The sequence below is a fragment of the Macaca fascicularis genome, chromosome 10 (assembly GCF_037993035.2).
Source record: "Macaca fascicularis isolate 582-1 chromosome 10, T2T-MFA8v1.1".
Classification (NCBI taxonomy): domain Eukaryota; kingdom Metazoa; phylum Chordata; class Mammalia; order Primates; family Cercopithecidae; genus Macaca; species Macaca fascicularis.
The window spans coordinates 19127338-19152887 of NC_088384.1; the positions used below are offsets into that span (position 1 = coordinate 19127338).

At 39.0% G+C, this 25550-nt stretch overlaps 1 protein-coding gene across 8 annotated transcripts; it reads right to left on the minus strand.

Moving 5' to 3' along the window:
• Positions 1 to 1182: 1182 nt before the first annotated feature.
• Positions 1183 to 25515, minus strand: FBXO7 (F-box protein 7). Of its 8 annotated transcripts, none has more exons than XR_012418807.1 (10): positions 25095 to 25515; positions 20938 to 21080; positions 16062 to 16289; positions 14991 to 15132; positions 12366 to 12449; positions 9046 to 9141; positions 6806 to 6982; positions 4789 to 4826; positions 2154 to 2268; positions 1183 to 1868 (listed from the first exon to the last, which is right to left on the minus strand). XR_012418807.1 is itself a non-coding variant. In XM_074003896.1 (9 exons), the coding sequence occupies exons 3-9, from the start codon at positions 16236 to 16238 to the stop codon at positions 1482 to 1484; spliced, it is 1101 nt and encodes a 366-aa protein (XP_073859997.1). In that variant the 5' UTR covers positions 16239 to 16289; positions 20938 to 21080; positions 25095 to 25515; the 3' UTR covers positions 1183 to 1481. The 8 variants fall into 8 exon arrangements, 5 of the variants coding, with proteins under 5 accessions (XP_073859997.1, XP_005567544.1, XP_005567546.3 ...); XR_012418805.1 differs by having other exon boundaries at positions 20938 to 21232; XR_012418806.1 differs by lacking the exon at positions 25095 to 25515 and adding an exon at positions 24808 to 24985.
• Between the last annotated feature and the right edge of the window lie 35 nt (positions 25516 to 25550).

The window sequence follows — 25550 nt, forward strand, 5'->3', positions numbered from 1 at the left end:
CCATGTCCTCCCACACCCATTACACACATACACACATCCGCTGCATAGTGCAACACAACATTGCAAAGCCACAAAGAAATGTATCAGAGAACTAGTATATGGACCCAACAAAGCTTCAGGAGGACCTTGTTAGACCCAATTAAAGCCATATGGCATCTAGTGAACACATTTTTAAAAGGCTGTCCTGTAGCTCAGATATTACAAAATACCACAGAAACAAATGTAAACAACTCCAATCCTTTACTATACATTAAGCTACTAAAAGTAACAGGCCTCAAGAAAATCATATTATTGACTGAATTTTCTTCACTGTGATGATAAAAAAAAAAAAACTCAATATACATGTGTAGCAAAAAAAAAAAAAATTCACTTGTATGTAGGACTCAAAATATTCTTGCAGCACTTAACATTCCAAGCCATTTCCTTATATGCAAAACAATTTTTAAAAAAGCAGGAAGACATTGGCAATATTCCTATTTTCTGTAGATGCTAGTAGTGGTTTATTCCTATGTTGTGAATCAGATTTTGTCACTATAGCATGTTTCTATAGTTGTTTGTATAAGTCATTTGTGTTTGGCCTTTTTCTTGTTGTAGAAAAAATAAATCTTGAATTTTGTGTATTTAAGTCTGAAAAGCAAAATGTTCTTCAAATAAGAGGCTATCTTTGAAGAACCATACCTGATTAGCACTCACAGCAGTAAAACTTTTTTAAAAGATATCATCTACTTAAATTACAAATTAGGGACTAAGTGTTCAAAACACAAGGAAAACAAAATCATAACCACCTCATCCCAGGAGCCACAAACAGGAGTCCCTAATACCAAATGGCCTTTGAACAACATTGCTTCACAGCCCAGAAAGTTCCACCACAGAACCCAAGAAAGAGCTGCAGAGAGAGAAGAGGTGGACCTGAGTGGGTGTGTGGCCAAAGCACCCACCCCAAGTCCAGTTCAACCAAACTAGCTGCTTTCATTCAGTTCATAAATCAGGCCTTTGAAAAAGATAGAGCACTGCTAAAATGAAAAAACAAAACAAAACAAAAAAACAAAAAAACAGAAACCCCTTACAAAAATTATCTGCCTATGCTATGTTCTGATAATTCTGAAATGTCCAAATAACATTGTGTATCTGTTCTGAATATTTATTACATATCTTTCTGTAATAAAAATCAAGACCACCATGTCATTTACACTTTTTTTTAATCTGGTAAGAACAGCATCAGAAAACAACCTTCGATCTAGAGGAGAACCAAGAGCAGGGAGATCAGCAGCCAACTATTCCCAAGGCCAACCTTGCCACAAAGGAACCTTTGGGTCACACCACCCCTAAGGGCTGTAAATATATCTCTTAAAAGGCTTCTGGGAGTGCAATTCTCACCACTACAATCAGAAATAACTCTCGAGATCAGCACCCCAAGGAGTTGACATCTGTAGTTTAGAAACAAAAACAAATGGAGCTCCAGAAATGAAATTACAAATCAATCACATGAATGACAGGCGGCCGTCAGTTGGCCGACCCCTACTGGGTCTAAAGGGAAATCTGTCATTGGGGCCGCCTCGCCCGGGCAAGATGGGGTTAGGTCCTGGGAGTGGGCCAATTGGATCAAAGCGTGGTCTGAGTGGAGGGAACTGGCTGGGCGTCTCCCCAGGACCAGGAATGAGTGAATTGATTGGGTCTCCAACATAGGGAAGTGTTGGTCTTTGGTCATATTCACCCCCGATAATTCCTGGAGGAAGGCGGGAGCTAGGAAATGGCCTAGGGTGCAAGGGGTTGGGATAGAATGGAATGCCGTGAGTTGACGACGGCAGGAGCATCACAAACCGCCCTTTGGGGGATTCTTTTCTTTGTATGTGCCTCTTCCTGTACAGCTGTAGGAAAAAGAAAAATAAAAGAACAAGATAAGGTCAGTGATCTGGATGTGTCCCTGTAGTTCTCATTTGCTTTCATAGTAAAGATCTATAGGTACACCTCAGAGATATTGTGGATTCAGTCCCAAACCAACGCAATAAACCAAGTCACACACATTGTTTGGTTCCCCAGTGTATATAAATCCTACGTTTACTATACTAAGTGTGCAGTGGCATTGTATCTAAAAAGACAATGCGCTTAAACATATTTAAAAATACTTACTGATAAAAAATGCTAACAATCACCTGAGTCTTTAGCAAGTTGCAATCTTTTTGCTAGTAGAGGGTCTTGCCTCCACGTTCATTGCTGCTGACGGGTCAGGGTGCTGGTTGCTAAAGGCTGAAGTGGCTGTGGCAATTTCTTAAAATAAGACAACAGTGAAGTTTGCCACATTGACGGACTCTTCCTTTCATGAAAGATTTATCTGTACATGCGGTGCTGTTTGATCGCATTTTACCCACAGTAAAACTTTCAAAATCAGAGTCAACCTTCTCAAACCCTGCTTCTGTTTTGTCAACTAAATTTACGTAATATTCGAAACCCTTTGTTTTCCAGGAATAGATTTCATTCCAAGAAACCACTGATAAAGAAAAGGTGGTATATGTATACCATGGAATACTACTCAGCCATAAAAAGGAATGAAATAATGTCTTTTGCAGCAACTTAGTTGCAGCTGGAGGCCATTATTTTAAGTGAAGTAACTCAAGAATGGAAAACCAAATCTTGTGAGAGCTAAGCTATGAGGATGCAAAGGCATAAGAATGACGTAATGGACTCTGGGGACTTAGGGGGAAAGGCTGGGAGGTAAGGGCTAAAAGACTACATCTTGGGTACAGTTTACACTGCTTGGGTGGCGGGTACACTAAAATCTCAGAAATCACCACACCAAAGAACTTATCCATGTAACCAAAAACCACCTGTAACCCAAAAACTGACATTTTTTTTTTTTTCTTGAGATGGAGTCTCACTGCTCTGTCGCCCAGGCTGGAGTGCAGTGGCGCGATCTCGGCTCACTGCAAGCTCCACCTCCCGGGTTCACACCTTTCTCCTGCCTCAGCCTCCCAAGTTAAGCTGGGACTACAAGCGCCTGCCACCACGCCCGGCTAATTTTTTGTATTTTTAGGTCAGATGGGGTTTCACCGTGTTAGCCAGGATGGTCTCAATCTCCTGACCTCGTGATCCGCCCACCTCGGCCCCTCAAAATGCTGGGATTACAGGTGTGAGCCACCACACCCGGCCGACTTTTTTTTTTTAAAAAAACCACTTTCTCTCTTCATCCATAAGAAGCAAGTTCTCATCCATTCAAGTTTGACTGTGAGATTGCAGCAATTCAGTCCCATCTTTAGGCTCCACTTCTAATTCTAGCTCTCTTGCTAGGTCCATCACATCTGCACTCCTCCACTGAGGTCTTGAACCCCTCAAAGTAATCCATGAGGATTGGAATCAACTTCCAAACTCCTGTTAATGTTGATATTTCATCTCCCCGCCATGAATCCTGAATATGCTTAATGGCATCTAGAAGGGTAAATCCTTTCCAAAAGGTTTTCAGTTTCCTTTGCCCAGATCCATCAGGAATCACTGTCTCTGGCAACCATGGCCTTACAAAATGTATTTCTTAAATAATAAGATTCAAAGTCAAAATTACTCCTTGATCTATGAGCTTCAGAATGCAGTTGTGTTTGCTGACATGAAAACATTAATCTCCTTGCACATCACCGTCAGAGATGTGGGATGACTGGCTGCATTTGTCCATGAGCAGTATTTTAAAAGGAGTATTTTTTATAAGCAGTAGGCCTCAATAGTGGACTTGAAATATTCAGTAAACCATGCCATAAACTACGTACTGTCATTCAGGCTTTGTTGTTCCATTTACAGAGCAAAGGCACAGATTTAGCATAATTCCTTTTTTCTTTTTTTTTGAGACAGAGTCTTGCACTGTCTCCTGGGTTGGAGTGCAATGGAGCGATCTTGGCTCACTGCAACCTCTGCCTCCCCGGTTCAAGTGATTCTCCTGCCTCAGCCTCCTGAGTAGCTGGGATTACAGATGCGCACCACCACACCCGGCAATTTTCTTTATTTTTAGTAGAGACAGAGTTTCACCGTGTTAGCCAAGATAGTCTTGAACTCCTGACCTCAGGTGATCCGCCTGCCTCGGCCTCCCAAAGTGCTGGGATTACAGGCGTGAGTCACCGCACCAGGCCTGAGTGAGCATAATTGTTAAGGGCCCTAGGATTTTCAGAATGGTCAACAAGCACTGGCTTCAAAAATCACCAACTGCATTAGTCCCTAAAAAAAAAGTCAGCCTGTCCTTTGAAGCTGGGCACTGACTTCTCTCTAGCTATGAAATAGATGGCGTCTTCTTCCAATAGAAAGCTGTTTCATCTACATTGAAAATCTGTTGTGTAATGCAGCCACCTTCATCAGTGATTTTAGCTACATCTTCTGTATAACTTGCAGCAGCTTTTCCATCAGCACTTGCTGCTCTACCTTGCAGTTTGTTATGGAGACATTAGAATAGTACCTTATGAAACAGTATAATATATTCTTTTCATAAGGTACTATTTTAACTAGCTGAACAGCTGATGACTACTCCAGCACAAAGACAATTCATTTAAATTTTGTTGCAACAAAAGAATGTTTTACAATAAGTAAAGATGAAAAATAATCATTGTGTTAACATTTTTTCCATATAATTATAAGAAAATAAGGACTGAGTCTAAAGTAAAAGTTGAAAACATTTTCATTTACTGAAATTTAGCGTAAATTAAATGAAAACAGATTTCATTACATCATATAAAAGTGAAAATATACCCTTAATATATTAATTCACTAGTCATTTCTGTGTTATGGACATTAGCCTTAATATTTAAAAATACCTACTTCTTTCCAATCTGTGTCTTGAACTCTGACAGTATTGTCTGCAAAGGAAAAATGAAAAATAAGGATTTAAAAACATTTCATTCATCCAGCATTAAACAATGGGTTTTGTTTTTCTCCTAAGAAAAGTGAAACTTACCCATTAAGAATGAGAAAAAAAGAAAATAAAAACTAATCATTTATATAACACACACTATGTCATTCATATTTTCTTATCTAATTCAAACACTTTCTTGATGGTTAAGGGTGATCACCGCTGCTCTGTGCTACCCAGTAATTCAATGCAGTGACTCCTCAGGGACTATGGAGAAACATGTGGCTACTCTCTTCCTACATTAACTGGTTCTACACTGTATCTTCTCCCCCTAATCTCATTTAGGTGCGTCACCTGCTTCTAATCCAATGTCTCATGTTATACCAAACTGGGTAACCTCAGAGTTTCTGTATTACAGCCCATGTTCATTACTGGAGGTCACGCTGACTTAGTCTTTCATCCATATTCCGGTTACACTATTTTCTCCCAACCATGTCCTGAATGACTCAGCTATCAGAAGCATGACCAGAACTAAGTATTTTTTAATGTACTTCTTTATTTGAAATATGTGAAATGGGGAAAAAGAAACCCATTCAACTTTAAGTATACAAAAGTGTTTGGACAAAAGATGATGATATCTTCTCTACAAGTTACTACATTAGCAAGGAAGTAAGGTTTATAAAAGCTCTGGCCCCATAACATTGTATCTATAGAAAAATCTGAATAGCTTACAAATGAGCTTGTGGGCCACAATCTAAAAATTAAAGAATAATTGTGCTTTAATCCTAAACTTGAATATACAAGTGAAAGGATATTTGTTCCTTTTATGAGTATTTATATCATACCCTGCTTTTCCTCAGTGCTTCCATATACATCAGTAATTCTGCCTTTTCTTTTTTACTATATTTTTAATTCTTTTTTGAGTTGGAGACCAGCCTGGGCAACACTGCAAGACTTTGTCTCCACTAAAAATAAACAAACAAAAAAGTTGGCCAGGTATGGGGGCGCATGCCTATAGTCTCAGCTACTTATGAGGCTGAGGAGGGAGGATCACTTGAGCTCAGGAGTTGGAGGTGGCAATGAGCGATGATTGCGCCACTGCACTCCAGGGCAACACAACTAGACCCTGTCTCAAAAAAATAAAATAAAATAAAATAAAATGAATTATTTTTTGAGATGATGCTTTCTTGCTGCCAATTGAGACAAAATAACATTTTAAATGTCAAATTCAGGGACATAAAAAAAGCAAAAAGAGGACCTCAGGAATCAAAGAAGAGGAAAGGAACAAACCAGGTCATTTACACTTCTTACATTTTGAAATTTTAAAAGAAAAAAACATAAATAGGAATGCTATTTATAAAATAAATATGGATTTTTCCATTGTGGGTTTTTTTGTAACACGACCCATTAAATGGATTTCATGACCCACCCCAGGGTCAAACAATCTGAAAACACCAATATGTAGTAAAATGGTGGCAGCAGAAAAAAAGTTCCACAATCAGGTTTTTGGCCTTGTAGCAGGAAATCCTGATGCACAAGTTCTACCATCATCAGTGCCACAATAATTACCAGGTCACCATAATGTGACCATACAGAAATAAAGCTGCCCTGGCAACATGGAACAGGTCAACAAAACTCTCTTAACTTACACACTGGTCTCAACCATGAAAGCAGTTCAGAAATGCCAGCTCATTTCTAAGTCAGATGCTGACTATTGTCTCTAGCGAGAAAATAAGCCTGTCTTACTTTCATTTTTCTATCCTGAAATAACCTTACACTAATGAGCGATTTGTGTTGTGCAAAATACAAAAATGAGAGGGTTTTAGGGACACAGGCAAAGGTATATGAAGCTTAGAGTCAGTCTCTTTAAGGCCATTAAAATTATTTGCAACAGAAAAATCCTACAACTAAAAACTTTTGGTGAGCTGAGTAATTAAGACAATAAGAAAGAGCCTTTTCTTGTGAATATTTCATTATGGAAATCACCTCGAAAATCACGCAGATACAAAAACCTCCACAAAAGTGGGTCATTTGAAGCAGTAAAGAGGTCACGACAAACTGCAGACAAAGACAAGACGGAACGAACATCCAGAAGTCGGAAGATCCGTAGTTTCAGTTCCAACGGGAGGACGACCAACCCAAATACATCTGGTAGGCTCAGTGCTAAAAGGAAAAAAAGAGAAGTAACAGGTATTACTGAGTAAAGAACATCTGGCTTTCTCCACACAGTCAACAAAGTTGCCACCTGTTCCTTTCTAAAGTGGCAAAAAATTAGATGGTACTCTTAATTATTCCCAAGTATGCATCATCTACAACGAATTTTTAACCCCAGCTTGACTATAATTACTACTAACTCATGCAACTCTAGGCCCTTACTCCCTTGATGTTTTAGTAGAAAGACAAATGCTTTTTAATATAAATCAAATAACTATAACAATTGCTAAATTCTAGCCAATGGCCTCTTCGGTCTCAAACATTATTCAATACAACAGTATTTCTTTATTCAACTACAGAAAATGAGTAATTCTTGGCTTTTATATCTGATTCCCTGCCAGTTATTAACTGTGTGCCTTTGGACAAGTTATTTAAACTCTAACTTAATTTCATCTGTAAAATGGATTAATATTACATCCCACCGACTTCAATGAGTTGTTGTGACAAGTAAACGTATTAATACGTATTAAGTGCTTAGAACAATGTTTGGCACACCAAGCATAAGCACTCAAGTGTTAGCAAATTACTATTACCTGAAGTCTAGCAGGCTAAAAAGAGATAGATAAATTCAGAAACAAAGCCAAGAAAGGAAAAGAAAAATAATATGTTCCAAGTTCAGTGAAAATTATGTTTTGGTTATCAGCACCTTCAAAATATTTGTGATACTATCCTCCACTAGCAAAAATAATCAAAATCCAACAAAGACATATCTATATGTGTTTTTCAATTGACATTACTTCCTTTCCCTCATCACCAACTACAGAGAAGACTACTGTTATAATAGACATGCCACCATTCAACTTGACACCAAAAATGTTACTTACTTCTCTACACACAGAGAGCAAATAAAAGCCACTATCTGTTCACATAAGTCAGAAACTACCTACTAGTTGGAGAATTGTGGTAGATTGTATTGTGGTTCTCAATCACTTCCTACACATAATTATACTTCCCCACCCCACTGCCATTAGGCTTGGCCATTTTTGTCTTATTTTTTCAATAAAATGTGAGTGGAAGTGACATATATAATTTCTGGGCAAAAGCGTTGAACCAACACATAATTGGGCCACTGGCACACCACAAGAGGAGCATGTCCTAGATAAAGACAACTCCTTCAGCCAAAGCAAACCCACACACAACATGTACACGAGCGAGAAGTAAATTTCACTGTAAGTCACTGAGATTTAAAATTTTTTTAACTGCAAAAAAAAATAATAAGAGAAAGCTAATATAAGGATCTTGAGTGAATTATAAACCTTACCGAATTATGATTTCATCATGTATAAAATAAGTACCATAAAATTTACTTCAAAGTCATTAGCAGTAAATAAGAGTACATGTGAAATATCCAACAAAGTGCCTGCATAGAGCCTCCAATAAATGGTTTAAAAAAAAAACTCAGATCCAATTACAGACCATATATTATTTATATGTGTGTGTATATATATACACACATACACATATATACAGACATATATATAAATATATGTGGTTCTCATATATATAAAAATATTGTGGTTCTCAATCACTTCCTACACATAATTATACTTCCCCACCCCACTACCATCAGGCTTGGCCATTTTTGTCTTATTTTTTCAATAAAATGTGAGTGGAAGTGACATATAATTTCTGGGCAAAAGCCCAGAATATAAATGTATGTGTGTATAGAGAGAAAGAGCATCTATTATGTACCTGACCCCATGCTAGACCACAAGAATACAAACGTAAGATATATTCCCTACCTTCGAGATATTCCCAACCTTAGGTGGAAAGAAATCATATCAACAATTATAGTCCATGGAAAAGAGTCTATAATAAAAATATGTACAAAATAGCATGGAGATACAAAGAGCAAGTAAATAGCACTTAAGGAATATTAAGCTTAGTCTTAAAAGAGGAACATTTAGCTAGGAGCAGAAAAGAGGGCAGTCAGATGTCATACCCACCAAGAATACTAAGTATACTTACATTCTTTACAGTCCCTTGAACTGAGACAGTATTTCATCTCTTACCTTGTCGGGTAAAAGCCAGAAGAGGGTACACCAGCTGGTCTTTAAAGAGGCGAGAGAGTTTCTGAAGATCTTTGTATATCTTGGCTACATGTTCCCCTAGAATATTTTTTAATGAAAAATCAAAACCCAAAATCAAGTGGAAAAACTGTCCTCTATTTCTGCCAAACACAATCAACATGGCAAATAAATATTCACAAATAATTCACAAAGATAAGCATGAACCAAATTCCTTCATGGAAGAAGTACAGTGCAAGACTTGATAAAACTGAATCTTAGATATAAAAGCTAAAAATTCCATGCTATCAAATTAGTAGAGTTGTGCCCAACCTCTCTAGCTCATAGGCTGCAATTGTAGAAAAAGCTCGTGTGAGATTCATACACAGGAAGATTTCCTGAATAGCTATCAATCTGTGCTGGGCACTGAGGACACAGTGGAGACCTGCTCCTGTAACGCTTAGAACCTGGTAAATTAATAGCATTTATCACATGATGACTATGTATCAGCACCTGTGTCAAGCATTTTTCAAACTTTCACATCAGAAGTTCTTTCCTAAGTAATTACTATCGCCATTTTAAAAACAGGTCAAGCTACAGAAAGCCTGTCCAAGGCCCCATGGTTAGTGGCAGAACAGTGCACAAACCCAAGTCCGTGTGGCTCAAAAGCACTCATTTTTAGCCACCACACTGCTACTCAAAATGTGGGCGACAGATCACCAGAATTGACAATACCTGGAACTGTTTAGAAGTACTGAATCTCAGGCCTGCTGCAGACCTACCAAATCAGAACCTGTAGTTTAATAAGATCCCCATGTGACTCATATTAAAGTATGGACGCACTACCAAATTGCAACTGAGGTTCCCACTTGTTTTGCTATTTACCAAGTGTATAGCCTTGGACAAATAACCTGCCCCTCTGATCCTCACCTTTTTGCTCAACTGTTTAAGGGAGACGCCACCACTATACCCGATAAGGTTGTTACAATTGAGAGCTCCACGAGCAGTGCCTAGTGTATCAGTAGACAATTTATGCTTGCTCCTTCCCCATTCCATATTTATGTATTTCACTATCTATAACAAATAAAACACTCAGTATAACGGGATCGATAAGAAGAAGGAAAGAGACACGCAGCTAATGTCTAAATCTTTGTTGTGTGACTTGCAATCTTGAACTGAAATTTGCTGTCAAGGTATAATTTTTAAAAATCAATTTGGCTCAAGGGCTTTTTTCAAATGTGAAAACTGATTTTCCTTAAATGAATTTTTTCCTTCAGCAACCTGGTATATAACTATTTAATTAGAAACTTATGAATAAAAGGATAAATAACAGTGCCTAGTTGTAGTTACTAGGTGCTATCAGCCACAGTAAAAAATCATTAAAATGACTTGCCAAATGAGCAGCATATTCCTACTCAACGTAAAAGACTTTATTAAAAATACTTCATTATAACAGTCCATAAAGTTGTAATTTAACAGTATTTAACATTCTTCCTCCCTTCCATTTCCTTTTTCCTTATCTAAGAAAAAGCAGAAAAAGAATAGCAATCTGAGCTACATTCCTGTAAAAGTTGTTTTAAAAGGCTGGGAGTCAGCCAAATCTATTCCAATCCTGTATTTCACCATTGATTAGCTCTGTGACCCTTACGTAACTTAGCTTCCTCTAGATCTGTTTCCTGATCTAGAAAATGGGCATAAGAGTGTAGAGTACTTCTACTCTCCATAACAAGGTCCTCCCTATACGGTGATCAATACGGAGTGTCGTAGCCAAGGAATTTCAAGTTTTTCTGACCCTAATGATAAAAGCCATCTATACAGATTCATCAGTCCAGTTTATGCAGTTTCAACAGGGGCAAAAACTGGTCCTTGACAGGTTAAAAACTATTATATTGGTTTGTGATCCTTCAAAGGGTCACAGTACATAAATAAAATATATTTGTGGTATTAAATTTCATGAAGGAGAGAGATCGAGGGGAAAAATCTCCAAAGGCTCCTTTGGGAAGTGATAATAAAAAGATTGAGAAACTCTGGCCTAGTCTGCCATTAAACGTTCAACTTGGCCAGGCGCAGTGGCTCACGCCTGTAATCCCAGCACTTTGGGAGGCCGAGGCGGGCAGATCACAAGGTCAGGAGTTCGAGACCAGCCTGGCCAATATGGTGATAGCCTGTCTCTACTAAAAATACAAAAAAATCAGTGAGCGTGGTGGTGTGTGCCTGTAGTCCCAGCTACTCGGGAGGCTGAGGCAGAAGAATTGCTTGAACTCGGGAGGCGGAGGTTGCAGTGAGCCAAGATAGCACCACTGCACTCCAGCCTGGCAACAGAGTGAGACTGCGTCTCAAAAAAAAAAAAAAAAAGCTCAATTCACCTAATGCCCAAGTTCTGATTCTACATCCAACCAGAGACCATTATAAATATGTATTCTGCTGTCTCCTTTTCCCATCAGTTTTAGTTAGTATAAATCAATCTCTCAGGGCTGATCTCCCCTAGGAATGAGCAAGAATAAGTCTTTAGACCTTCAAAGCAACAATGTCAATCTAGCCAGCCTTTCCTAAAGGACTGCTATAAATGCCATCTTCCCACTGTACCACAACATTCCCACTAGGCTCTTAAAACCCTCCTAAGTTTACTAAGAAGATTAAATGGAATAACATATGTACGGACACAAGTGCAGAATGAAACAGGCACTTAAAAAATGTCAGTTCCCCTCTCCACCTTATCTCTTCTCCTCCAACCACCTGTAACTGCCTCTCACAGTTTGGTTTAACTGAAAAATGATAAAAAGGAAAATCTGTCTTCTTTGCATCTATTAATAATTTTAGAGAGTTTAGGCAAAACCTTATCTAGAATGCAAACTTTTGGTAAAGTATCAATCTGTATAAAACAGCAATCAAATTTATGTAGGTTTAAACAAAGATTTTGATTGCAGTTTTTCCTCCAATAATCTTTAATAATGAACTTGAATTACTTCCATGAAACACAGATCTCTATATTGGTTAAATATGATACCAGAGAGATCTCCAAAGATTAGTACAGAAACTATGAACTATCATCAGACTGTAATAAATTACATACTAGTGTTATCTCATAACAATATAATTCAGCACTCTATGACCCTAAGAAAAACAGGAAAGAAACAAACTCCTCAAATTATAAGCAAAACTTTCGCATTTTTTAAACCTTTGCATTCTTAAGCAAACCACATTATCTTACATATGCTTTAATCTCACATAGAAATTTTCTGTCTTTTGAACATTATCTTTCAGATTTTTTTCTTACACGAATTTCACAGAGTTTCACTCCAAAAGTTAAATAATGTTTATATTACCTAGTTTCTCTTTGCAAATAAAAGATTCTGGTAGCAGCTGCAATCTTTTCACACTTCTAATCTCATTGTTGATTTTCAGTGTAGCTGTAAATAAACATAAGAAAGATGATAAAAAATTCTGTCACTTCATCAACTGCCTTTCTTTTTTAGTATGGGCTTGCATTTCCTTGCTCCTAATATACTAAGGACACATTATATAAAACAAACTGTTCTTCGCCTATTTCTTTCTCTGACAGCAAGTTCAAAAGTGTAAACCTGGCATCACATGAAGTAAAATCACTCTACAACACCACCTTTAAAAACTACAGTAAGCATCTTTATATAAAATCTACTAGGCAGCAGCTTATTAGTAATTGAAAGATACACAACAAGGCTAATCAGAGGCAACTAAACACAATAAAATCATTATTTCTAATGAAGTCACTAAAAACTCCATTTATCTTTTATTTAACCCTTGGCAATGAGTCTTCCCTTGTTCATTAAAATAATCTTGCTAGTTTTCAGAGCATCATCTCTCTTCCAGACCCAAAGGACCAATATTCTTGACATCACCAGAGGGTTCAATTTTAATCATGTATACAAAGGCGCACTTCAACTCATTCCATGAAAGAGCCCAGTGATGTGCTTATGCACATGTGCACCAAGCAGGATGCCTGGAGTGAAGGAAAGATTTAAAGACACACTGCTCTTTTCAAATAATCAATCCTGGAATGGCTGGCTGCCATGCAAGTCTGCCAAGAGCTGATTTGCCAAGAACAGTAAAGAAACAAAGTATGAGAAATTAAGAAATCATCAAGACATTCAGTAGTTATTCTTTTTATATTAAGTATTCTGAATCTAATGAATAGAGGTTATTATACATGTCATTAAGTGCTTTTATAAGAAATCAAGGCAAAATTTGCAACTACACATTTACTATTTGGTAACTTCAACCTTGCAAGTTATGATGTGATGTAGCAGAATGATGAGAGGAAGGCAGAAACTGTTGACACTCTGTGTACAAGAATGCCAGACTAAAAGCTACATTTGCTAATTATGATGAACTGCTGAATAGACATTGCTAGGTCCTAGTGTCATCAGACAGTCATGTCCTGACAAACGTGAAGTACCACCAAAGCTATTAAAACCTAACGTTTTGAGACTTTTAAATAACATTTCAAAGAATCTTATGACTAAAGAAATAGAAATTTCTTAAGAGGCCAGGCGTGGTTCACACCTGTAATCCCAGCCCTTTGGGAGGTCAAGGCAGGAATACTGCTTGAACCCAGGAGTTCGAGACCAGGCTGGGCAACACAGTGAGACTTCATCTCTACAGAATATAAATAAAAAATAGCCAGGTGTGGTGGTACACGCCTGTGGTCCTAGCTACTCAGGAGGCCAAGGAGGAACACCGCTTGAGCCCAGGAGGTCAAGGATGCAATGATCCATGCTCTGGCTACTGCACTCCAGCCTAGGTGACAGAGCAAGACCTTGTCTCAAAAAAAAAAAAAAGAAAAAGAAAAAGAAACTTCGTAAGAGGGGAATGAGAACTATCCAACATCTCAAAGATCAAGACAGCATAAGTCAGTAGCTTTCAAAATAGATTTTAGCAGGAAAAAAAAACCACCACCATTTTTTTCAAACAGAATCTCACACAAAACTTCAATAAATGAAACAGATAAACATTTTGCTGCTTTTAAGTGGTGATAAGGCTTCTACCTAACTTTCATCTAGGCAAAGGAGCAGCTGCAGAACATACTGAAAACCTGACCTAAACCTTTGACCTAAGGCTTACCAAAGCAACTTCCTTTGCTAAACAAAAAAGATGAGCTATACTGAATAAACAAAACAACAAATGCAGCCCTCCCAATCTTGCCACACTATCTTTCTAACTAAAAGGATAAACCTCAAAAAACAAAACAGAATAAAAATGAAAGCTCCTAGTCATTCAAATGGATCTCCAGGATGTGTGATTATGATAGACTACTAGGAGTTGATATGAACCAAAGTGGTATCTGAACTAAAACACAAAGATGGAATGCCTTGCTATTCCAGTGAAATTTATTAATATGAAAAAGGAGACAGGAAAAGTTATTTATGCAGAGTGACATTTGTTGGGGGAGGCCCAGTAAATAAAACACACACTTACTAAGGCCTCAGTAAACTTAGCATTGTTGTTGTGCACTGCTGGCCACAGAGATGCGAACTTGGATAAATGGTGACCCCAGCTCTAGTTCCCCATGTCTCAGTTCAAGACCTTCGTTAAAAAAATAAAGCCATCCACAGGGATAAAGAAAAAGTATTCTCCAAAGAGTTCATGTATAATAGGCTCATTTCACTCATATTATCAAATATTGATAATATTGGATAATATTAAATATTACCCCCCAGAGCAAAATATTACAAAGATTAAGACATCAAGAAAATGGATGCCCTAAGAGTGAAGGGTGCTGGCCTAAACAACCCAACAACCTCTTACTCTATAATCTTCCAGACACATGTTATCAGTGGTCTAGGAATTCAATAAAGTTGAGAAGGACTCACAACTGTATCATGATAGCCAATCACTGAAGTGGCTATAAAACATTTGGAAAGAAACGTCTAAGAATCCATAAACGAGCAACCATGACTATGCTATTCAATTACCATTTACAACAATCAGGTTTCCCAGAGGCACACAGGTGAGAGTAGCGGAGCTGCCCTCACAGAGAGGATGCATGTACTGCAGCTTATACACCCCGCTCAACTTCCACTTCTCCGGCATGGACAGTGCTTTGGCTTCGGTGCCCTGGGGAACGAAATGAAAGGGAAACAAATAATGAAGAAAGGTGTTACTCTCAAAAAGATTAAAAATCCAAAAGACTCCTAACTTGTTTGAAATAATCATTCCACATAGTCCTCTTAATACAATGCATCATTAATATTGCCATTATATTTTATATTGTAGGATAATATATTACAACACTTTTAATCAAAATTTTTGTTCAAACAGGTAAAATTGCAATATGGAAACAGGGATTGATCTCTCTCTTCCAAGACTCACTTCTCTGCCTAGCAAAACCATATGATTATTTAAAACTCCAAAATAATCAAATATCACTTCCTCTGTAAAGCCTTTTTCAAAGAAAAATTTTTTGCCATTTCCTTTCGTCCCCTAACAGTCTATTCATATTTCCATTACACTTCAACTGTATTATTATCTATGTTTACTTGTGTTATTTCTGATTATCTTTTTATTTGTCTCTCTCCTCTATTTATGTATGGACTCCTTGAGGACAGGAAATATCCCAATGTTTTTATATCCTAATTTCTGGGTCAGTGCATGGCATGCTGCAGGTGTGCACTGATCACCGAATTACTCTATATCTTTTTAACTTATAACATGGCTCTCAGACCAGCAACATTGGTATTATGCAGGAGTATGAAGAAGTACATGGTCCATTCTACAGTTACTAAATCAGAATCTGCATTTTAATAAGGTCCCCAGGTATTCCAAAGCACATTAAAGTTTGAGAAGCAATATTCTAAATGTTCTCCTCCATGAATTCCTGGCATCCTATATATGAATATGTCTCTCCCAGAACTTCACCAATATAGCACAATGCTTTATATTTCTGTCTATCTCTGCCACTCTCAGACTATGGGCAACTTGACAGCAGGAACCATCCACATGTATGAGCAATTATAAGATGTTTGTGTTTTGCTTGCAGTACTTACCTGAGGCATGTAACCTGACTCCAACATGAGAAGATGTATCAACACTATCAAGGCATCATTGGCATCAGAACAGTCAGCTGATTGATACAAGGTCTCTAATGAATGTGGCACTTGCCCTTCCACCGATTCACTACAGAGCATGGGTTCTGAGGGATAGAAACCTGTGCCCTCTGCCATATCCTCAATATCTTGAATTGACTCAGCTTCAAAATTTTGACTAGGCCCTAACTGAAAAAGGAAAACAAAACAACGAATTAATTAAAAAGACTTATTTTTACACAATACTTTTTTGTATCCTAACGTGAACTAAGTGCTGAAAGTCAAAGTACATCACTGGGTTCAGAAATGGGAGACATTTTAAGTGAGTCCTTATAAATAAATAAGCCTGCGACCTACTCTTCCATCCTCAATTCCTCACCTGTTAATTCTAGCCGATATGTCAAAAACCTGGAAATCATCCTAGACTCCTCCCTCTACCTAACTAAACCTTGTCCCAAATCTGATCAGTCTTCAAAGTTCCACTGAAACTAACTCCTAAACATGTCTAAAAGTTGCCCCTTCCTGCTCCATTGGTACTTCAGACTCTCATCATGTATTTCCTGACATCCAGCAAGAGCTTCCCTTGCAAGTACCCCTTCTTCAACTTTGTTGTCTTCCAATACATCCCATCCCCTGCTGCCAGAGTTTTCTTGACAATTAAAAATCCGATCATGTACTATGTCCCAGCTTAAAATTCACCAGTACCTCCCCAACGCAGACAACAGCATTTCCCTCAATTGTGCCTTAGATGTTCTTAGGAAAAAAGGTGGTCCACATGGAATAAGTGTGGAAAATGCTACATGCTGCAGCCACCTAACTTCACCCTCCATATTCACAAAATACTATATTTGCATTACAAAAGCACTGAGGAGTCTAATAACAATAATAATAGTGTGTGCATAACACTTTACCAAAAAACTCCGTCTTCACCAGTCAGCATCCCTGTAACACCACCTCACGAAACTAGATTTTCAGAGGACACTGAGAAATGCAGGCCTACAAATGAAGCCCAAACTTCTAATTCCCTTCGCATACAGAGTCCTTCATCACCTGATCTCTGACTCATTACTAAGTTCACTTTCTGCCAGTGCCTTCTTACTCACCCCAATATTCTCCACTTCTTCAAAAGAGGTAACACAGACCACAACTCTGCCTTACAACGGCCTTGATTATTTAACCTTATCACACTGCACTGTACTGCAATTTTCTGATTACATATCTGCGTCCTTCCATGACTACAAGCTTATAAAAAAACAGACTACATGTCACCCATTTTTGTAACCCCAGTAAAGTACCTAGCACAAAGCAGGTATTCAATGTCTGCTGAACAAATGCTGAAGGATAATACCTTACAACTTCATAATGTCTTTATTTTCAAAATGTTTTCTTATTTGTACCTTATAACAATCCTGTAAAACAGGCATGGCAGGTATTGCCTTTTTATAGATCCTGTAATTATAAATCTGAAAGATTAAATAACATAATCAAGGTTATCAACTAATAAAAATTTGAAACGAACCCAGATCTCCAAACTTGCAGCTCAGGACTTTGAGATGAAAAAAAAAAAAAAAAACTAAGTTACCTGTATTAAGTTTGCTCAGAAAGCTTGTTTCCTAGGCATATGCCCAACTCTTAATGCAAAGCATAAGTTTCTTCTTTTTAGGGTTTGCATTTCCATTAAAGAAGGGGCAAAGGAAATTAAAATTACACAGTATATGTAAAAGGTTGGAGGAATGTAAGGGAGCCAGAGGTGACAGCTGTTCTTCCAAAATCTCTGAGGACCCAAGACCTGTGGCTTATGGAAAAGATCCAAAGTCACTTGTAAAAACCTAGAGGCCAATGAGAAGTCACACTACCCAAAAATGAGGTATGGCACAAAAATATTTCCGTATTTCCTGAGAAAATAGAAACAACTATATTAAAAACCACTTAACATCAAGCTAAACTATGGAACAATAGGTTTTGCTTCTTTACCACTATGTCTAACTTTTGGCCACTTACTACTTATTGGCAGTTGTGTGGGACAGAATATATGTGGAAAAATGAAAAAGAGTTACCCTAGGCTGAAGTACATGAGAGGGAGATATCAAAATCCCCTGCTGGGCTTGTCAAACCTTACTCCTACTCTATGGGAACTACTGACATTCTCTGGGCTATTCTGATATGAGTATTTATCAAATTCTTCACATGTGTGAAAATGAAAAAAAAATGATGAGCACCACACCTCTCTGAACAGATCATTTTGCCATATGTCATTTACAAAAGACTAAAACAAGTGACTAAGATGCATGAGAGCTAATATTATATTCTGATACCTGCTACCCGTTTCTCATTCAAGACTCAAGAGGTACTGGATGAATTCCCAAATATGACGAAATAAGAAAATTGATATTTAATTACAAGAGTAAAATTTACCTCCTATGGTTTCAAGTTTTACGCATCTATTTTCCTTTTCTAATGCTCCATTCTACATTACAGAGTGTAATGTACTTAAAAGCATTATTTATGAGATCTCGAGCTCAGTTTCCATACTCTTAAGGTTTTCCTGTCACCCTTTAAGGTCTTGGAATACAAAACAATATGCAAAATCTTAGAACTGAAATTAGTAACTTCAAGCAACATTAATTTCTCAAAATTTTCCAAAAGGAAACTAGCAAACTATCACAAATACTATGAAAAGTTTCATCTTACTAGACAATTTTAAAGTACACAGAAGTAAAAGTAATGGGCCCTACTAAGTTATCCCAGAACAAGCCTATCAGCAAAAAAGACTCAGAAACATAATTTAAATATACAGCAAAATATTCTTACTCATTCCCCAGTTTACCTCTGTGAGGCAGAAACACACTGATACAACAATAATTTTAAAAATAAACTAAAATCCACATATCTGGATATAATTTTCACAACTTACCAATCTATTAAAAAGTATTTTTTAATATGTCTATACTTAATGCCATGACAAGTTACCATGAATACTTATACCCAAAAATGTTTAAGGTCAGCAATTAAGTTGAGGTGATAAGTGTACATACAAAAAACAATTAACAAGATGGCACGTGTATTGGTATTAAAAAACTAAAAGTGATCATCTGCACCATTCAAACAATTAAAAGGTCGGATAAAGGCTGGGCATGGTGACTCATGTCTGTAATCCCATTACTTTGGGTGGCCAAGGTGGGTGGGTCACTTGAGGTCAGGAGTTCAAGACCAGCCTGAGCAACATGGTGAAACCCCATCTCTACCAAAAATACAAAAATTAGCCAGGCATGGTGGTGTCTGTGGTCCCAGCTACTTGGGAGGCTGAGGTGGGAGAATCACTTGACTCCAGAAGGGTAAGGTGGCAGTGAGCTGAGATTATGCCCTATACTCCAGCCTGGGTGAGAGAGTGGTACACTGTCACACAAAAAAAAAAGTGGGAAAAATGATGAGGCATGTACAAGGCAATAAAGATAATCAGATAATCAATACAAAGAAATTAAAGAAAACTATTGGGCTATGGTTGGCAAGGGCTTAGGAAGATGGGTAGAAAATATAGACAAGAGAGGGAGGAAAGGTAACAGGTTCCAGTCTGGGTGAACAGTAAGATCAAAGTCACAAAAGCAGTCACCAGGTTGTGTGTATGCAGATGCATGCAAGCAGGTGCATGTGCTGGCTGGTGGGGGCGGGGGGAAATGATGGTCTGTTCTGATTGGAGATGACAGTTTAAAGGAGGGAAGAACAGAAACTACCCCTAAAAAAGTTGAGTGGAGTAACTTTCCAGAAAGCCTTGAGCACCAGGTACAGGAGGACAGACGTCATTTTCCTCTTCTGTAAAATGACAGGGTCAATGAACTAGAGATACATGGTATTTTTCAGCTAAAAAATTATGAGCACAAGTTTATGAGAAAGAGTTAATGAAAGCCAGCAAGGGAACAACAGCATCAGAACCATGTAGGAAGAAGGCAAACCCAGAAAACAGACTGAGGAATAAAGCCATTGGAACCCGAAATGGAAAAGAAAAACTGACAAAGCTTATTAATGGGCTAGATTTAAGCAGTCAAAAATCACAGAAAACCAGCAGTGCCACTGACAAAGAAGGGAACATGAGCACACATATTTCCAAATTTATGTTGAACATATAAAGTCTGCAATGACAATTTAAAAATGCAAGTATAAATATCCTGCAAGTCATTTGGAAATAATTGGACCACATCCATAGCCTTAATGAGCAGACCAGATCAGAGAAGCAAGGCTAGGAATCATGAGCTTAGGAACAGTAATAGAAGTCAAGGGATAATTCATCTGAAGGACAGTATGTGAACAAAACAAGCAGAAACTAGGTACTTTGGGATGCCAGCCCCATATTGGTATAGGCATTTAGCAGTTAAAAAAATATATTCTATAAAAATATAATCTGCAGTCAGGCACGGTGGCTCATGCCTGTAATCCCAGCACTTTGGGAGGTCGAGGCAGGAGGATCACGAGGTCAAGAGATCAAGACCATCCACACCAACATGCTGAAACCTCGTTTCTACTAAAAATACAAAAACTAGCTGGGAGTGGTGGCGTGCACCTCTACGCCCAGCTACTTGGGAGGCTGAGGCAGGAGAATCGCTTCAACTGGGAGGCAGAGGTTGCAGTGAGCCGAGACTGTGCCACTGCACTGCAGCCTGGTGACAGAGCAAGACTCCGTCTCAAAAAAAAAAAAAAAATATATATATATATATATATATATATATGAAAAATAATGTGCAATCTATTGATGATAATTATCCTGACTGGAACAGAATTCAACTGAGGTGTTCAATATGACTTATCACCTACTCTATTTGATATATTGGTCTTTAATACCCACCGTACTGTCGTCATTCCAAACATCAGACTGGGCTGCCTGTCCTTGGAATGAATCACTTGGTTGTTCATCCTGTATGCTAGTCTCATTGGAGCTGGTGGCCAAAGAGGGTTGGTCATTATTCTGGAGTGAAGAATGCTCTGAATCTGTGGATGAAGGTAAATTAGGCGCTGGAATGTCATCTTGAAGAATCAAACATATCAAGTCCCCAGAAACAATCCCATAGGAAGCCAAGGTCTCTTCATCTCCAGTGAGGGCATCCTTGTAGTTCAATGTAATTGTAAATCGGGTATCAGAACTGCCAAGAAAGATGGATAAGCACAGTAAGAGCTACCTACTTCTGTTACCTTCAACAGCACATCTGAAGCATACATAAGCACACAGTATGACCCTAGAAGAACTAAGTCATGAAGAGACAAGGTCTCGCTATGTTGTCCAGGCTGGTCTCAAGCTCCTGGCCTCAGGCAAGCCTCCTGCCTCAGCCTCCTGAGTTGCTGGGATTACAGGCATAAGCCACCATGTCCAGTTACATTTTTGTTTTTGTTTGTTTTTTAGAGACAGGGTCTCACTCTGTTGCCCAGGCTGGAGTGCAGTGGCACAGTGGCACAATCACAGCTCATGGCAGCCTCAAATTCCTGGGCTCAAGCAATCCTCTCACCTCAGCCTCCAGAGGAGCTAGGACTATAGGCACAGATGACCCTACCAAGCTTAAAGTTTTGAGAAAATTATCAAAATTATTTATCAATGAATGCCTAATCTATAGATTTCTAATGGCCAAAACTCTCCACCTGGGGGACAGGATACAGTAATTCTCTATCATTAATCCATGCTTTCCTCAATTCTAAGATGTACTTTTTTGTATTTTGACATCTTTGAAATTAAGATGCTTCCTAGAATCAATCACATATCAACTGACAGCATTTTTCCCCTGCTGTTACATAAAACAATGTGTCTTCCAAGTGACAGCATGTAAGATTCAATGAAATACCTTTAAAATACAAATTAGATCACATCATTCCTTCACTTAAAATCTTCTAATAGCTTCTATTTGGAATCCTTAACATAACTTCCAAAGCTCAACGTTTGATCTCTTCCCATTTCTCCTACTGCATCCTATGCCATCCGTCCTCTCTCACTGTTCTCTATTCACATGAGCTTTCCATCAGTTCCAAAAAGTAGATCAACTTTATTGCAGCCTTCGGGCCTCTGCATTTGCTCTTCCAGATCTTCAAATGACTGACTCCTCCTCATCATTCCAGTCTCAGCCCAAATGTCACCTCTTCAGAGATGCCTTTCATTCAGACTCCAGCACTCTCTATTCTGCTATGCTCTACTTGGAAACGTCATTATCTACTTAGCTATTATCTGTCTACCCTACCCCTGCTACTAGAACTTCAGTTTCATAAGATCAGGGATCATGTCTGAACAGTTCAAACCATATCTTCAACACTGGCAAATAAAGTATTTGTGAAATAAATGCAACCACCAAACATTAGTTGGAAAGATCAAGATGAGTGTGAAATCAAGGATGTCTATTCAATATCCTTACAGGACAGTTTACTCACAATGGTCCCAAAAAACCAGATCCATATATTCATAATCACAAAAAGTTAGGGGAGTGTATGTATATGACTGAGTATAAATTCATCTCTCTTACTGATGATGACAAGCTAAATTCACCCTTCTACTGACTGTCAGTTATGAGGCCTTTTAGTGGAACACAGCACAAACCCAAAAGCTCACTGCTAAACAAGCTCAGAATTCAAATAAGCCTGAAGCAACAAACTCCCATTCTTTCTGCATTGCAGATTATTTGACATTAGAAGAATAAAATGTTTCTCATCACACAGTGGTGAGGAATAACTAACAAAACATTATAAAACATTTTTAAAAACATTTACACTCAGCAATACTAATTTCATTACTTTTTTGGGACGTTAACAAAAGACGAACTCCTTTAAAAATTATATTGTTTATTCTCACAATGCTGCATTTTGAAAAGTGCTCCAAATAATTCATGTTTTTATTTCACTCGTAAATATATTTTTTCTAAGTGTCCTTGGTAGAGAAATTAAAATTACTGAAATAGAAGCTACTCCTGTTTGTTAGAAAACAGTGGCCCTGCTTCTGTTTTCAAAATGCTTTGATAAACAAAATGTTGAAAATCTGCCATCTGCCCACAAAAACACCACCCCAACTTTGGCAGAAAAAGGAAAAACACCTCAAAAGAACTATGTGTTTATGGGTCATCTGTCACAGCAAAAGGTTGCTTTTTAAAACAGTATCTAGTACAATGTACGTTCAAATATCTGTTTGTAGAAAAGGTCATGGTCCGCTCAATAAATATATCAGCTTTTCCTCCCACTTTAGAAACAGGGAAAAGCTATTTCTAAAGTAATATGTAGTTTTCCAGGATTCTACCTCTGAAATTGGGGAGTTAAGAGGAGTATGTAATTCTAGGAAATGAAATTCTAGAAACTCCAGGCTTTTCAAAAGTATTTCATGGCTACTCTGTCTACGGAGTAGCCATTCTTTTATTCCTTTACTTTCTTAATAAACTTGCTTTCACTTTTCTCGTAAAAAAAAAAAAACAAAAACAAAACAAAAGCATTTCATGAGAATCCTAGCTCCACTTGCTCAGTAAAGATTTTTTTTAAATAATATCAAATGGACGTATTTTAAAACTGCACATTTATTAGAAAATGAGAATACTTTCAGAAAAAATGAGTTTACTTTCACAAGCTGAAGTTTACATTCTGTCCAGGTAATCAGCCTCAACCGTAAAAACAAATCTGAAAGAGAAACCCACGGGCCCTTTTGCGCAGTCATACTGAGTTTCACATCCTTTCAAGACTGCCTAATTTAAAAATAATAAAATATATATATACGCATGGTAATACCTTTAAAAGATTAAGTTTGAAGATTTATTCAATCTTCTACTCATAACCTACTGGTAATGATGCCAGTATGTGAAACACACGGGTTTAACAACAAGAAATACAGTAGGCATGTCACTTACCATAATGTTTAAAAGGAGTTATGTCAGCATCTTATTTAGGGTTTATTTTTTTAATCAGGAAAAAAACAGGCTTACTTTCAATCTAATAATGTTTTATCCAGAAAAATGAAAGGGCGAGAAATTCAGAATAACGGCCTCATTTTACCCAATTCCCTAAAAATAAGGTGAAAATGTAGGAAGGTTTTTGTTTTTGAAGAATTCACCTAAAAATCCCCAGGGAACATCATTTTTATTCGTCCTTAGCACACTCAAGTTTCAAATCCACTAGCTCAGTATTTGAAGAGGACCACTCTTACCGTGCCGCTTTACTCCCAAATTGTTGTTCCCCAAAAAGTATCTTTTAGGGAAACAAAGCAGCTTCATCTGCAGTCCCATAAACCAATAACAGAATATGATCCTTTCTCAACTTTACTGCCCCCAAACTGCAAGCTCTCAAGATCAACCTTTGCCTCAGTTTTAGCAAAAAAGCAACATTTCGCCCAAGAAAATCAAAGGGCTGAAACACGCCTACACGCTGTACTTTCTAAAACTTTTCAGCGGCTAAGTCCAAGCGCTCGCCGCGATGCCTGGCGCATGAACATAACAATCTAAAATTGCTGCCGCTTCACAGCAGCCATACAAGCTACCGGTGGCCTCGGATGGAGGGCAGATTTTTAACTTCCAGCAATTTCCAAACTTTTTCACTGAAATACTCCCAACAGCTGAAGAAATTAACTCGGACCCCTGACAGTCCAGAAAGGTTTAACCCAAGCCAAGCTCATCATTTCCAACTTGAAATCTAACCAGTTGTGGGAATTTTGCGTTCCCTCCTCTCCCCGGTTTCGTTTACTGCAAGACCAAAGGCCATGACTCACCCAGAAGGGGACCGGAGCCCCCGGGAGGCCGCGCCATGTTCTCCAGGAGCAGGACCCCAGCCGACCACCCGCGCGTCCAGTCGCCGGCACCCCCCCGCCCCCCGCTCCGCGACGCCCGGAAGAGCCGAGGCCTCCAGTGAAGGTCCCCCCACCCCCGGCGTCCCCGCACCTGGCCTAGCGCCCGGCCACGCCCGCGCCTGCAGCCCACAGATGACGCCAACCCGCCCTGCACCCACCCCCAGCACTCCCCACTCCCCGCAGGCCGCCCAGCCCGGGCCCCCGCGTACCTGTACCCCCAGGTGCACAGCAGGGCCTGGCTCAGGTGCGCGCGCAGCTGCCCCAGCGTCGGCTCTGCCTCGGGCACCTCCAGCGGCCAGGTCCGCTTCTGAAGCCGCACCCGCAACCTCATGACGGCGGCAGGCGACCCGTGGGGCCTGGACCCGGAGGCGGCGACGGGGACGGCGGCGGGGCCGAGCAGCTCTCGCCCCAAACGGCTACAACCCCGGACCGGCGACTACCGGAGCTGAGGGCTTGCTGAGGCGAAACGAGGAAACAGCCCCGCCACCGAGACCGCCCTGCTGGTGGGGCTCTGGAATATGAGCGCCCGCCCCACTCCTGAGGGCGCCGCCTGGAGCGGACCCCGAGAGCTGGAGGCGGGCAGGCGGCCTAAAGGAGCCAGGCCTCTTGGGGTCGGCCGATCGATGACTCGGCGCGCAACGGCCCTGCCTGAGAGTGCGGGCACA